Here is a 17,163-nt window from a genome sequence, read left to right on the forward strand (position 1 = left end):
TTTTTTAGTTTTTACTGAGACAATTCTTCTACATTTTTTTATAAATACAAAAAAAGCAGTATTAAATGCTGAAGAAAACAATGTAAGAAACAAGAAATATCTTCTATTCAAAGAATTATTCATTTCTGTAATATGTGACTGGATAATCATTTACAAGGTTGGGTCAGCTCTTGTATGTATGCTAAGTTTGGTCATTTGACCTTGATCATTAAATGACATGTTTATTTGACCTTGATCATTGAATGACATGTTAATTTGACCTTGATCAGTGAAAGACATGTTAATTTGACCTTGATCAGTGAATGACATGTTAATTTGACCTTGATCAGTGAATGACATGTTAATTTGACCTTGATCAGTGAATGACATGTTAATTTGACCTTGATCATTGAATGACATGTTAATTTGATCAGTGAAGGATGTTACCTTAGTTTCTCCATTAACATCATTTTGTTCATTCTGTAACAGTAAGTTGGCAGATCTCATGTCATCTTTCTTGGCAGCAATATGGAGAGCTGGTAATTTGACCTTGCCCTTGGAATCATGTTCTAACAAGACTGATACTACTCTCTCATTTCCTTGTTGTAAAGCCACAGCCAAGGGAGTGAATCCATCCTAAAATATATATATATACATATGTATGAATGGGTTACTGGACCTTAATTTCCTTTTTTGTACTGTACAATTATAATCATTCAAGCCATACCCATGTTCACTGATTTCATGCAGTAGAAGCTAGCAACATGTCTTAACAAGACCAATACCTGGTCTATGTGTTTAATTGATTGAAATTTCAAATTATCAACAAACAGGATGTAGCTGCATGGCAGCTCTAAAATTGATTACGCACTAAAACTCAACATTCTCAAGCTGCAGACCAAATATAAAATCATTCTCTTTTAAAGAAGCCAATAAAATTTCTTATCATATGTTATGAAAGTTTTCTACCCAAGGTTTTTGGAATGAACGTAGCGACAGTCGAGGTGTTACTAGACCTGCTTTCGTAGTTGGGCAACACAAGTTATAAATCAGTTACTATGAAAAACACAAGTTGCTTTTGTAACCATAAAATATTGAACTCTATAAATAGAACCATCTAGTTACTATTTTCTTTTCTTTTCTTTTTTCAATATCTATGTGTTTTTTTTTTACATCAGAAAAGATAATATCATACAATCTTTAAAAAGGCAGAACTTGATAATTATGACCATCAACAATCTAACAAACTATATACATAATATTGTCAAGTATCTTTCTTATCTTTTTTTCCTATAATTGTTAATAACAAGGCATGGTTGTCAAACAAAAAAACTGTGCTGTCATGGCAACAAGTATTGATGAAAACAGGAGTTATAGGAATTCTGGTGACAATCATGAATTCATTAGTAAAGGGCTTTCTGTATATATAACCCATTATATATTCATGTCGTCAAGATGTTGTCTTGTTTACAAACAATTAGCATATACTTATGTCATAATAGCTGAAACTTTATCAAAGTACAAATCTTCTTGATACTAGTTATAACTCATTAAGAAACATTTTTGAGAGTACATTGTACATCCTGATAAAACGATTGGTTAGCAACAGTACCTAATTTGTAAGAAGATACTATACATTTTATATTAGTACCTCTCCCAATGTCCCTTTGAAAATATATAAATAAATGACTAATCAGAATACAGTTCTACTATACTGACTGGAGACAAGACTTTAGTGTTATTTTACTCTAAAAAATTTCAATAATGCAATTTTTTTATTGTTAAATCCTTCACTTTGAAATGAAATTCAAATTCAAGTAAAGTAAAATTAGTAAAATGAAACACACAAATATGTCCTGTCTACAGTCCAGTATATGTTCAAATGAATACATATTCATAATATGTTTTATGAAAGATTTAAAGACTGGACTTCCTATCAACCAAGGTCAATAAGTATGAATAATTGTCAGTATAATGAATGTTATTTTAGGATAACCACACATCAGCAGAAAATCTACACTTCAACCTGCCATTTTCACCCAAATTGAAATTTTAATGAAAATATTTGAAATGAATAGTATTAATAAATATTCTCTTTTTTTATTTATTTTCTCTACCAGCTTCGTTAATTATATTTATGACTAACCATAAGAACAAGCTCAGAGCAAGAGTTCAATGAAATCTTTTAATCAGAAGAATTATGAACAATGGAGACCTGAGGTGAAAATGGCACCAAAATACAGAAACTAACAGACACAGGGTCATTGTTTACCTCAGTACTACCATCTAAATCCTGGAAAAATATAAACTGGTGTCTTTACTAAATAATAACTAGTAATGGAAAAACATAAATTGTTGTCTTTACTAAATAATGACTAGTAATTGAAAAACATAAACTGTTGTATAATACTAAATAATAACTAGTAATGGAAAAACATAAACTGTTGTCTATATACTAAATACTGTATATTCAGAAATTATTGCGAGGTTATTATTAATTAATGCGAATAATGCGTATGGGTAAGTATCGCAATAATAAGAACTTGCATTCTAATAACTGAAACATAGATCTGTATGCAGATTTTTTATGAAATCGCAATAATCAAACTCGCATTTTGTCCATTCTTAATAAATGCATGCAATAATTTCTGAATTTACAGTAATTACTAGTAATGGAAAAACATAAGCTGTTGTCTATTCTAAATAATAACTAGTAGTGGAAAAACATAAGCTGTTGTCTATACTAAATAATAACTAGTAGTGGAAAAACATAAGCTGTTGTCTATACTAAATAATAACTAGTAGTGGAAAAACATAAGCTGTTGTCTATACTAAATAATAACTAGTAGTGGAAAAACATTAGCTGTTTTCTATTCTAAATAATAACTAGTAATTGAAAAAAAACATAAAGTGGTGTCTATACTAAATAATTACTAGTAATGGAAAAACATAAAGTGATTGTTAATCTTGAAGTAATAAAGAAAGCATGGTTCACCTAACAAACAAGAAAACTAAACTTATATGCAAAAGAACATGCTTCGAATAGTTCAGCTGTTACTGTACTAGTCAGCAGCCTGGTGGGTAATTGTGCACAAAATTTTTATGATTTACTAGTCAATATTGTAGTCTTTATTCTAGGGGTTAGAAAAACATGATTTTTTTACAGTAAAACATAAACTACTATAATCATTCTATAGTAAAATTTAGTATGAAGGTCACTTTTTTTACATAACCTTTCAGCCATCTTTGTGTGCAGTTTAAACAGTCCTCCTTTCACTGGCAAAATGTTACATACCCCACCAACCCCCATCCCCTCAAACAAACAAAATGTTACATACCCCACCAACCCCCATCCCCTCAAACAAACAAAATGTTACATACCCTACCAACCCCCATCCCCTCAAACAAACAAAATGTTACATACCCCACCAACCCCTATCCCCTCAAACAAAACAATTGATTACATTGAAATTCACCCACATCATAGTATTTAAGCATGTCTACAATTACGTTAAGTATATCAATCATCAATAAAATATATCTCCATCCCTAACTGATCTGCTCTTTTATTCATTTGAATGTACAAACTATTTCAAATCAACAATATGTATATGTAATAATTCTCCACAGACATGATGTAGTATTGATCCAAGACTGTTCAATACATTCTGTCATCATAACAGTATAATAACACTGGTATATTGATGGGATACTCAGCATTCTTGTCATCAATTATTACTGGCATAAACTTAACAAGTACTATAGAAAACTCTGCCAAAACTATTAACTTCTCTTATTTACAGAATGACAGAACCTAAATACAAATGCTCTGACAGAAAATAATAATTAAAGGGGTATACATCATTTAGACAGTAACCCAAATACACAAAAACATACTTTTAGAGGCTAACATATGATCTTCATCAATAGACAAATGTCTACACAACATATCAAGCTCTAACGAATCCAAAGTCTAGAAAAGTTGATCTTCATCAATAGACAAAAGTCTATACAACATATCAAGCTCTAATGAATCCAAAGTCTAGAAAAGTTGATCTTCATCAACAGACAAAAGTCTATACAACATATCAAGCTCTAACGAATCCAAAGTCTTAAAAAGTTGATCTTCATCAATAGACAAATGTCTATACAACATATCAAGCTCTTATGAATCCAAAGTCTAGAAAAGTTGATTTTCATCAATAGACAAAAGTCTATACAACATATCAATAATCAAGCTCTAACGAATCCAAAGTCTAGAAAAGTTGATCTTCATCAATAGACAAAAGTCTATACAACATATCAAGCTCTAATGAATCCCAAAGTCTAGAAAAGATGATCTTCATCAATAGACAAAAGTCTATTCAACATATCAAGCTCTAACGAATCCAAAGTCTAGACAAGTTGATCTTCATCAATAGACAAATGTCTATACAAATTATCAAGCTCTAACGAATCCCAAAGTCTAGAAAAGTTGATCTTCATCAATAGACACAAAAGTCTATACAACATATCAAGCTCTAACGAATCCCAAAGTCTAAAAAATATGATCTTCATCAATAGACAAAAGTCTATACAACATATCAAGCTCTAACGAACCCCAAAGTCTAGAAAAGTTGATCTTCATCAATAGACAAATGTCTATACAACATATCAAGCTCTAACGAATCCAAAGTCTAGAAAAGTTGATCTTCATCAATAGACAAATGTCTATACAACATATCAAGCTCTAACGAATCCAAGGTCTAGAAAAGTTGATCTTCATCAATAGACTAAAGTCTATACAACATATCAAGCTCTAATGAATCCCAAAGTCTAGAAAATTTGATCTTCATCAATAGACAAATGTCTATACAACATATCAAGGTCTAACGAATCCAAAGTCTAGAAAAGTTGTTCTTCATCAATAGACAAAAGTCTATACAACATATCAAGCTCTAACGAATTCAAAGTCTAGAAAAGTTGATCTTCATCAATAGACAAATGTCTATACAACATATCAAGTTCTTACGAATCAAAAGTCTAGAAAAGTTGATCTTCATCAATGACAAAAGTCTATACAACATATCAAGCTCTAACGAATCCAAAGTCTAGAAAAGTTGATCTTCATCAATAGACAAAAGTCTATACAACATATCAAGGTCTAACGAATCCAAAGTCTAGAAAAGTTGATCTTCATCAATAGACAAATGTCTATACAACATATCAAGCTCTAACAAATCGAAAGTCTAGAAAAGTTGATCTTCATCAATAGACAAATGTCTATACAACATATCAAGCTCTAACAAATCGAAAGTCTAGAAAAGTTAGGAAACAGAGACCATCAAGGATCTGCCATCAACACCAAAGTCTATAAATGAATATAACCTTTAAAGATATAACTTAAACCAACCACTGACAGGGTTTTTCACTGAATGATATAAGGTTCCAAAGATGTCTGTAAATTTCAATTTATTTGGAATTTCCTTTCCAGTTTGAAGAGGAATTGCGGATAAGCATCATTTCAAAAGTTGTGAGTTTTCCAATGAAGAATGAATGACTGATTGTTGTTTGCTTAATGTCTAGTGACAAATATTTCATGCATGTTCAAGAAGAGAACAAATTAACAATGAATACAATTGGTAGATCTGGTAAGGTAGGAGTCAATCAGGATGAAGGATAGGAAATGTGAATTGCCACTTAAAAATAAGAGTATGTTGGAGGATAGGGACAGAAATTGCAACAGACTACCTTCAGACCTCTCAAAGAATTGTTGCAAGGGTTCTTTGACCTGCAGGGTATGTGGCACTGTCTCAACACAAGGCATCAAATTTAACATGGCTATTTTGACAGGTTATGGCTGCAAATTTGTTCATTCCACACAGCCAAAAGTATAGATATTCCAAAATAAATTCACATAACAAGAATGTGTCCATAGTACATGGATGCCCCACTCGCACTCTCTTTTTCTATGTTCAGAGGACCGTGAAGTTGGGGTCAAAAGTCTAATTTGGCATTAAAATTAGAAAGATCATATCATAGGGAACATGTGTACTAAGTTTCAAGTTGATTGGACTTCAACTTCATCAAAAACTACCTTGACCAAAAACTTCAACCTGCCCACTCCCACTATCATTTTCTATGTTCAGTGGACTGTGAAATTGGGGTAAAAACTCTAATTTGGCATTAAAATTAGAAAGATCATATCATAGGGAACATGTGTACTAAGTTTCAAGTTGATTGGACTTCAACTTCATCCAAAACTACCTTGACCAAAATTTTTAACCTGAAGCGGGACAGACGGACGAATGGACGGATGGACGAATGAACGGACGCACAGACCGAAAAACCTAATGCCCCTTGGTGGGGCATAAAAAAAAACATGGTAGCATGTACACAACTTCATGCACAGTAGAAGAATTTGTATGTCACCATGACTGGACAACAATGTGAGATATCAGAAGTGATCGCTTTGTGTCATCCAAGCTTGTGACGCTGTTATAATAATAGAAATACAAGGAACATTCTTTGTGACATAAAATATTTCTGATATTATGGGACTGTGGGGCCATCCCAGTAGATGACCAAGGCCCCTGAAATTTCTGAGCATTAAGGGTTTAGAGGACATAAAATCTGGCCTTTCATTAAGCAATTCAGTCATCTGATCAAACATTTATAACAGATCAGTTAAAGAATAATTTATATTGCTATAAACTTTTTATAACTCCTCATTCCGGAAATTATTCCAGTCAGAAGGTGTTCCATAATTGAAAGTTCATATGTATAGAAGAAGAAGCAATGCCTCGTTCCTACCATGCACTACTTTATTATTGGAAGAACCATGTATCATCTTTGGAATAGCTACATAAACCCATTAATAATTCTGTTTTTGCAATATTACCTTCTGAAAAGTCTATAGTGTCCTATAATTTACTGGTTAACCAAAATAGCAAGCTCCAGACATTTACATGTAAACATTACTAATGCATAAACAGGACAGATCAATCAACCAATCAATAACAGTATATCTACCATAGACCCAGATATAGTGTGATTTGGGTAAATTATACATCCTAGCTGCTTTAAAACACAGAATGAATGCACATGCTGTTTCCATGATAGATCTCTACCTGTGTGACTAGACCCTAACTTCACCATTTGGTATGAGATATTTACCTCTGTGGCTAAACCCTTACTGTTTCTATTAAACAGGAGATCTACCTTTGTGACTGCATGCTTTTTGTCTCTATCAGATATCAGATATTTACCTGTGTGGCTAGTCCTTGGCTCGCTCCATTGGATAGGAGATATTTAACAACTTCTGAATGGCCTTCTTGTGCTGCCATATACAGTGGTGTGAAACCAAACTGAAACACAAATCAAATGTTTATTTTTCACTTTTTAATGCATTATTTCTTCTATTAGTTTCTGTCTAACATTACCTTCCATTAATGACCTTCATTTACAGATTACATGATATATTAAAAACTTTTTGGTAAAAAAGAATTTGATTGTTTCTTATACTATTTAGAGCATTAGTTAGGATAGAAAGACAAAAGTTCCATGCAACAACAAAAAAAGATGTGATACAGAGCTTGTTTGTTATAAATTGATTTCCAAGAATTTGATGTTACATTACAATAGTATAGATTGATTCTAAGTTGTTGTTTAATGCCATTTTTAGCACAAATGGAGGCCATTTTTTATTGGTGGAGGAATATGGAGTGCTCAAAGAGAAACACAACCTTCAGTAGGAAAACTGACAATCCAAGTCAATTAAGATTAGAGTCCAATGCACCTGTGACGTGCGGGGTTTGACCTTGGAAGCTCAGTGTAGACCAGCTAGTGATACAGTAGTTGAACTACGTAGACCATTCGGCCATTGAGACCCCTACAATAGAGAATAGAGAATGGTATAAAACTGGATAATGATGAATCATAGTCTATTAGAAAATGTTGTTACCTGAGCTTGTACATTGACTTTGGCTTTGTTTTCTACCAATAAACTGACAATATTAAGGTGTCCTGCTAACGATGCTATGTGAAGTGCTGTGTTCCCTTTCTGTAATGAAATATAAGATAAGATAAGATAAGATATTTTATTTCCAATTATGGGCCCCAAAGGGCATAAACATTACAACATCAATAATTTTTCATAATACAATACAAACAATGAGATAAAAAAAAAAAAGTTTAACGAGAACTATTTAAGCTCTTAAAGAATACGTAGATAAAGAATCTATAGTATGTTTTTTATTTTTAATACTAATGCATTTTATTGCAAGTGTGGTGTACAAGCAGCTCAAAAAGAAAAAAAGAAAAATAGATATCCATATATGTATAGTACACAAAAAGTTGGATCAATTAAACATATAATAATTAGCCAAAAAGAAAGTAGAAATTAAGCATGTCCATGACTCATCATGTGTCAGCAGCAAATAGGAAAGTATTAATATAAATAAACAGTTAGAACTGTAGACAAATTAGATTCTAACATTAACAAAATAATACAGTAATAATTAGCATGAGTTTTTTTGTGTATAGTGTCAATGTGAAATAAGTGTTGACAATGTGAAAAGATCATATATGGACAATGTGTGAAATAAAAAGTGACATTAGTGTATGCCCTTATATTTTACAGTTAGGGTTTTTTTTTTTTGCTTGTGAGAGCTGTCTACATATTCCATTATATTTATGTTCTATTTCTTTTACTGTCATTTGGTCTCTGATGGAGAGTTGTGTTAGTGGCAATTATACCACATTTTCTTATTTTTACAAGTGAAATAAAAAGTGACATTGTGAAATAAGTATTGACAATGTGAAATAGGTAGTGAGAACATGAAATCTTCACAAAAGGCAGCAGTAACGACTGCAGTGATTTAAGATCAGTATTTTTCTATCATTTGTCTTCAACTTGTTATTCCAGACATTCTTTTTTTAAATTTTAGTCTAGTCAAGTTCCTTGAAAGTTACCATGGTTAAAATGCTTTTCAGAAAAGGAAGTTATTCTATATGTTTAACATCAGTAAAGTTATCTTTGTATTTCAGGTACCTACACTTGCGACATATTCTTATAATTCAATTTTGGATGTAACACGTCTTCTGATTGGCTGAAAGCGTTTTGTATATCAGCTAATAAACATAGTTTTGTCATGGGAACATGATGTCATCAACGTTTTTTCGTGATTTACTCCTTAAAAATGGGATTTAGAATTAAATTATAAGGAATGACTGTAGTATTTTTTCTGTCTATTCGAAATAACCTAAAAAATGTTGTGCACAGGTTTAAATAACACGCTAAGCAGGTTATTCAGAGTGCACCACATTTTTTATGCTATTTCTTCATTAGCAGAAAAAATTTTACAGTCATTCCTTAAAAAATAATTTAACAATAAAAAGGGACATAACTCTTGAATAGTAAATATCAACTAACAGAAGAGTGAATAGAAAGAATCTATACACCTTTTGCCTGGACCTTAATCAGTACAATTTCAGACTTCTTACTAATCACTTAAGTTACAAATATAAGTATTCCTCATATTTTCAAAGTTTTTAAGTCTTTAAATCCTAGAATTATCTTCATTACTAAATACCTTGGTAGCAGCTTCTATGTTAGCTCCTCGACTCAGCAGCTCTTCAACAATCTTTATATGTCCTTCTTTTGAAGTAAGGTGTAAAGCATTCAAACCATTCTGAAGATGTAATATAACATTATAATTATTTGGAATATAAGATAGGCTGAACTCTATGTTGTCACATGTCACTTCAACCATGTCAACAAAAGAAGTCAGTTAATCTTCAGAGATACTAAGTAACTTATGAGTTACCTAAGGATAAGTTTTAATAGATAAATTAATCAGCACTCTGAGAGTATTGCATGGCAATACATAGTCCCCTACCGGTTAAAAATTCATTGTACTGGATAAAAATGCAAAAAAATGCGGAAAACTGATTACTGGCGTGTATTTTCTAAGTCCAAGGACCATAACTGTGCAAAAAAAATCATTTGAACAGAACAAAATTCGAAATTGATCTATAAGTTGTCATGGTTAAACAATATAACAAATATCAAATCAATATCTTTAAGCATGACGAAAAAAGGTGCGGAAAACTGATTATTTTTGTGAATTTTGTAAGTCAGAGGACCATAACTCTGCCAAAAAATCATCAGAACCCAACAAAATTTGAAACAAATCTGAAACATGTCATGGTTAATCTATACATCAAATATCAAATCAATATCTTCAACCATGACGAAAAATGTACAAGGTCCATAACTCTGCACAAAATCATCAGCTCGGAACAAAATTCACATCTGTCACTGGTCATGATAAAACTATATACCAAATATCAAATCAATATCTTCAAGCACAAAGAAAAAAAGTGTGGAAAACTGATTTGCCAGACTGACGACCAATGGACAGAGGGACAGACAGACGGAGTGCAAACCTAAAGTCCCCTTCGGCTTTGCTTTGGCTGGACTAATAATGAAAGTGTTCTGTTTAATATTTCGTAGATTTATTTTGATATTCATGCAACTATCAAAAGTATTCTTATTATGTTTAGTATATAAGTATTAAATAATTTATTTATTTTCTTGTGTTTAAAGCCACTTTCCTAGACAGACAGACAATTAGATTTACGGACATACAAAAGAACAGACAAGCAGACAAATAGACATTAAGATATAACAAGACTTTGCTGCATATTCTATATTAAACTGAGATGCATGAATGTTTATTCAAGTGTTTAATAAATATCAGTTGTTTACTGTAAGTTTATTTTTCTAAAATGTGTCTAATTAGAAAACATATAATGAGGTGAATATAACAGCACAAGAAAATGACAACTATGTCTTGTTTAGAGACCATCATTGCAGTTAGACAGATCAATACTCAGTCATTAAATCAGTTGTGGGCAGAGTAATAAGATATGATTCCTGGAATTTTTTGACAGAATAAACACTTAAGATCAATCTTTGTATTACATGGAGAATATAGCAGATTATATTCTGATCGATTTCAGGATAGGCAGTCTAAATACATTATATCCCAAAGAGATTAATTCCAAAACATATCACCCAACTTTTGTAACTGCCTTTTACCAGCAACTCATAAGGTGTTATAATCTGGATTATAAAAGTTTCACAAACTTCCTATTGCATTGGTGTAATAGGTTTGCAATTTTGTTTTATTCTAGCAAGTATAAAATAATAGATATGCTAACTCTTTTATGTCACCATTACTGCTTGAAATTAGATGTTATTACATGAACAATCTAATGTGAAAATAACAAGTAATTGATGACGAATTTACATCAAAAGTATATAAATGATGAAAATGAGCTGGGTTAAAAGAAATATTCTGACATTTTGATATCAAGTAAATGGTTTAACCTTGTAACTTCCTGTTGAAGATAAGCCATTGATAAATATCTAGACAGATTTAAACACAGTCTAAAAACTTACAAAAAACATTGAAACAAACAAAACATTAATACAAGGATTTTAGCTCACAACACAGGAAATATTCATTATTATTTTAGAAATGAAGCATAAGTTAAACAGCATTTTACTCTCCTACATGTCCTAATTAGTAAAATGTCAGGCTATTTGCCAATATGTGAGATCAGAGTTCACACTAAACTTAAACAAATAAACAAATAAGTTAACTAGGTATTAAGAGGATATCAGAGATAATCTAAAGCTAAAAGTCATAATTGGGGATGCTATTGCAATCAGAAGTTTCTGTGAACTATGATACAATGCACAGTAATCATGGTAATGAGACACAAATCAAATAAATCGAATCAATAACATAGAGGATTCTTTTTTAATTGATTATCTTAGTTTGATATTGATTTTGATTGATTAATTGACTGTTGCTTGCTTAATGTCCTTTTACATTATAATAATGATGATTGATAGCTGCTTAACGTCAAGTGGCAAATTGATATGCATATTCAGGACTGAGATCATGTTATTGTAATATGAATATTAACCCTGCTTTCTACTAGATGGACACGCTGAGCCGCATTTTAACATGCTAGTTCACAAGGTAATAGTCCGCAGGAGGACATGTCACCTTACCCGGACACATTATTCTGAATCCGAGCCGACTACATTTTAATTGATTGATTGTAGCTTCCTTAATGTCCTGTGGCATTATACATTCTGATTGCTTAATGTCCAGTGGAATTTCAATGTACAAAAGTTTCTTGAAAGTCAATGACAGAGGTTAAATAATCATTACACCCCAATGCTAATACAACTGCCTACCAAATATTATTGACTTATGATGAGTGGTTCCCCTTAAACTGGCCTAATCCCAAACTTCAAAAAAATATTGATGCCACAGACAGCATGGAAACAGCATGCCTAAGTTCTTCCATCCATGACTTTATCAAGGCAGATAAAAAGCTGAATAGTTGACAGAGCTCATTTTGTAGCAAGTAATTACTGGACTGGTGTTAATCAATTTGTTATTTCCCTAGTCTATCATATGATTTAAAAAGACTAAATAGACTAAAATAGTCCTAAAATTCATTTCTTATCCTTACATCAAAGTGTATGTTTATATTTGCTCATAAGCAGATTTCTTCTGTGATATCCTAGTAGATGAAAAAGGATTTATACCACTGGCCAAATCATAAAAGATTTTGCAGCTGTAAAAAAATGAACAAAGGGAGATAATTCTTACAGAGTTGCTAGTATTGATGTCAGTACTGCCCTTTAGATACTCTAACACATCCTCAAGGTTACCATCCCTTGCTGCCCTCAGGAAACTGTTGTTTCCATCTCCCTGAAAATAGAAAACAATAAAGTCTTGGTATTATTCTGATAAATGAAGAGGCTAGTCAAAGAAAAATTGCAAGGTTTTAAAAACAGTATAAAACTCAAAGACACTCATGTTTAACAGATATTACAGCTATCTGGGTGCATTTTATTTTCTATAAATCTTCATCATGTTTATCTAATTATTAAGATTAGACTAATGGCATCCACATTCTGACAAACGTCATCAATAGACTAATGGTATACACATCCTGAAAAACGTCATCAGCTACAAAAACCACCACAGCAATATCAAAGGCAAAGAAACCAATTAATATTTTGATTACTAAAGTGAATCAAGACGATAGTATTTTTTCTTTAATACTATTTTAAAGGAAGCTCAGAACTTTTCACCTATTAGTCCTGCTTTAAATATATACACAAATTATGACACAAACCTTCCATTCTTTATTATGAGTAAACATAAACTGTTGACACAGAGATATGTCTGATCGGTATGTAATTTTAATAGTATAATGCAAATACAACATCACATGCAGTTTTGTGAGTTGACTACATGTATTTTCATCTACTTCAAAGAGTGATGGATTTCTCTTAGAAGAAATTTAAAGGTCCAGTATATAAACTACACAGAGAACAATAGCTATTGTATTTATTCAATGGGACAATTGAACAAACAAAAGTTTAAATACCTTGACCAAGAGGAAATGACTCTGGAAGTTTCATTTGGTTTGTAATAAACTGATCTAATCACAAACTTTAACATGTGAACTATGCAATACATTCAAAGTCAATAGACCATGACTGAGGGTGCAGAGACAAATAAACTCCATGGAAATGAGATGTGCCAATGCTAATGCATCTATATACCAAATACCATTGACCTACCACTAGTGTTCCCCCTTAAACTGACCTAATCACAAATTCATACATATAAACTAAGCAAAAGTTTCAAAGGCAATAGACCATGACTGAGGAAAAAAAGGGGGGGGGGAAGGGGGCAAATAATCTCCATGGAAATGAGATGTGCAAATGCTAATACAGCTGCATGCCAAATTTCATTGACCTACCACACGTGGTTCCCCATAAACTGACCTAATCAAGAACTAATACATGTAAAGTAAGCAAAAGTTTCAAAGTCAATAGAACATGACAGAGGGGGCGGGGCCAAATCATCATCAATAGAAATGAGATGTGCCAATGCTAATACAACATACCAAATATCAATGACCTACCACTTGTGGTTCCCCATAAACTGATCTAATCACAAACTAATACATTGTTAACGCCAATGCCGCCACTGCCACCACCATCGGAATCAGCATACCTAAGTCTCGCATTTTGACTCCGTCAGGGCAAGACAAACACCAACTGTATGGTATTTGAATATTTGCAAGCTTCCACCTTGGTATAATGTCATGAATATATACTTTCTAGTTTTGGAAACCTTATTGAATTGCAGACAGGCAATAATATCTTTTTAATAATCCTTATTTTCTATACCTTCTGATGGTGGAAGACTAAATTTTCTTCAGTAAAATCACATTAGATTTTCTCAAGCATTCAAATAATCTTTTATTCTTTGATTTCAATGCCTTCTAAAGTATAAGTACTTGTGTATTTATGTTTACCATGGTTTCTCCCTTATTAAACATGCTGTATAAATACTTAAACATTGTTTTGTTTACATTGAGTGCACATCTGGCTTCAAAACATTGTTTTCCTTTTAAAATGTCTGTCTGAGTTACTTTGAAAAGTTTAAGACAGAACATTACCAGACCTCTAGCACCAGGTTCAATAATGATTCTTATAATCACAGATTTTCTTTTGCCTTGCTGATATATATGGCATAAATGTTAGAGGGGGAATGAACAGTGCAGCCTTCAAACAAAATAATCTCATCTGTTATTTTTGAAATGATGTCAGATATGTGAAATTTATATTGCTAGAATAATATGTCTTTATTGAAAAATGAAAAAGACCAGATAAGGTAATTGGAATTATTGGGGAATCAACAGAATGTTTAACAATGTGATAAACAATCAAGAAAAAAAAAAAAAGAAAAGAAAAAAAAATGAATACCGGTAAATAAAATTGGCTTTATTCAATTGTTTAATTCTTTCGAAAGATCCTCTTTCCAATTTCTCGATATGTGATAAGATCATTTAATGGCATTTAACATAGCAGCCCTTGTATCTTCCCTCAAGCCACATTAGGACATTGGGCTAAATATAGTGGGATCAAATAAGGGAATCTCATAATAATACCAGGGCTGGTAAAGAAAATGTCATGCTATAATATATATATATATACATGTACATGTGTAATCAAATTGCCTTCAGTTTGTATATTTCGTAGAATCAATGCTGTTCGTCAAGTCAGTTCATCCTCTAAGTCTTTTCATTTGACGTTACCTCAAAGAAATGCACAGAGTAATCAGACAAGCAAATTGGTAGATCAAACCTTAGGCATAGTATTATGCTTGATCAGTCTTTTATTCAGTTGCAAACTTATAAAAAAGGCATAACTTCTGTTTGAAATTTGGCTTCAAATTGGGGCATATGTCACATAAATTTACCACTTTTCAGAGAGAATCAATAAATTGTTTTTTCATATATTCAAGATTACAACTTTTGAAGTTATACCTCAGCTAAGTGTCTATGGATGGATCTATATTTGCATACAGAAGAAACCCCTCATTAAGCATATTAAGTTCAGATAGTAAATTAATTACTAAACTAAATTTCTGCTGATCAGTTCCTATTAACAACAGAATCTAGACAGCAACCCCCTGTAATGACAGTATTAGTGTGTATTCTATAATTTACCCCTTAATGACAGATAGTTCTCCAAACTTTCATGCTGTTATCATAATTCACACCCCCACCCCCAAACACATGTTATATCTATGTGTGTGTACTGTAGTAAATGTGTTTTTATCTATGTGTGTGCTGTAATAAGTGTTCATATGGTGTTTGTCATGATGTGCCAAAACATGATAATTATCAGTAAATTATGTTATGTCTTTGATATAATCCAAGATTATAAAACCTCAATGGAATTTTTAAGTAATCTTTGTGCACTTAGTAAAATCAAGACAACCTATGTTTCCTATAGGTTAGACATTTAGGTGCAATATAAAATCTTAAATAACCTATAACTTTTTGAGTAAAATTTGACGGTAACTGCATTTTGAATAAAATTTGATGGTAACTGCATTTTAAATAAAATTTGATGGTAACTGCATTTTAAATAAAATTTGATGGTAACTGCATTTTAAATAAAATTTGATGGGTATAACTTGTTTCTGTTTCTAGTCTACATATGAAAGAAATAAAACATTATAATCTACTTCTGTTTTATATTATAACTTAACCTATTTTAACTTAAAACTAATACAAATTTTCAGTGCCATTATAAAGTTGGAAACCTTAGATGAACTGAATCACTCATTGTGCAACAAGATCAGAAAACTGGAAAATCCCCCATTTTTTTATGACTAAAATCCCTAACTCAGAAATGTAAAATCTAAAATTTATAAAAATCAAAAGGGAGCTTACATCAATAGATATAAACAATTCACCAAAGTTTTGTGAAAATTGGTGAAAGAGTTTTTGAATTATTGTATAAAGTGTTGACAACAGACGGACAGACTGAAAACGGTATACCATAATACACCCGTCTTTAAAGATGGTCGTGTAATAAAAACAAATATGATAGCAACAACAAGACATCAACCAACAACAACCACTGAGTTACAGGCTCCTGAGTCTGAACAGGGTGGCAGATTGAACATGTTTGTCAGCACTCAACCCTCTCCTAACCTAGAACAGTGGTGTAACAGCACAATATAAGAACAAACTGTAAAAATCAGTGAAAACGGCTTAATCGACTTAACTCAAGTTACTAAAAGCTAGTTCAAAACTAATTACAACTAAAAAATTGATCATGTTTCCCCAGACTAAAATATCAATCAATACACATTCAATGGATTTAGTGTAAGACATCATAAACAGTCTGTGAGGGAAAAATAAACTTGTGCAACGCCAAAATAAAAGTATCCACAAGATGTAGTTTGCCGTAAGTTTTTATATCTATTTGCATGTGTACTGAATGTATATAAAGAATTAACTTTAAAATATGCAGCAAAAATAAAAGAGGACAAAAAAGATTATAAGTGCAAGAAACCTCAAGCTTACTACTTGCATGTTTACTGAATGAATCTGAGGTATAACTTTAAAACAGACTGCAAAAAACAAGAGATCCAATGCCAGAACCACTGAAATACTCTTTTAAAATCTTTAAATAAAAACATTTCTAATTAATTCCTCTAATAAAAACACAGGTGCTTCCATAGAATCTGGAATCTACATCTGTGTAATTGTCTGAAGATAAACAACTTATTCAAGCAC

The 17,163-nt window shown here is 31.7% G+C and overlaps 1 protein-coding gene across 50 annotated transcripts in view; it reads right to left on the reverse strand.

The window, feature by feature from the left end:
- Positions 1 to 17,163, reverse strand: part of LOC127708564 (ankyrin-2-like) — a 192,752-nt gene that overhangs the window by 145,947 nt on the left and 29,642 nt on the right. For 46 of the 50 annotated variants that reach the window (XM_052213477.1, XM_052213486.1, XM_052213481.1 and 43 more), the window contains 6 exons: positions 12,657 to 12,758; positions 9,552 to 9,650; positions 7,922 to 8,020; positions 7,227 to 7,325; positions 2,252 to 2,272; positions 427 to 615 (listed from right to left, as the gene is read on the reverse strand). In XM_052213477.1, the coding sequence (XP_052069437.1) occupies positions 427 to 615; positions 2,252 to 2,272; positions 7,227 to 7,325; positions 7,922 to 8,020; positions 9,552 to 9,650; positions 12,657 to 12,758 (609 nt within the window). The remainder of the gene's footprint in view (positions 1 to 426; positions 616 to 2,251; positions 2,273 to 7,226; positions 7,326 to 7,921; positions 8,021 to 9,551; positions 9,651 to 12,656; positions 12,759 to 17,163) is intronic. The other 4 variants (XM_052213528.1, XM_052213491.1, XM_052213487.1 and 1 more) reach the window with 1 other exon arrangement.

This window comes from Mytilus californianus, unplaced genomic scaffold, assembly GCF_021869535.1.
Source record: "Mytilus californianus isolate M0D057914Y unplaced genomic scaffold, xbMytCali1.0.p SCAF_7, whole genome shotgun sequence".
Classification (NCBI taxonomy): domain Eukaryota; kingdom Metazoa; phylum Mollusca; class Bivalvia; order Mytilida; family Mytilidae; genus Mytilus; species Mytilus californianus.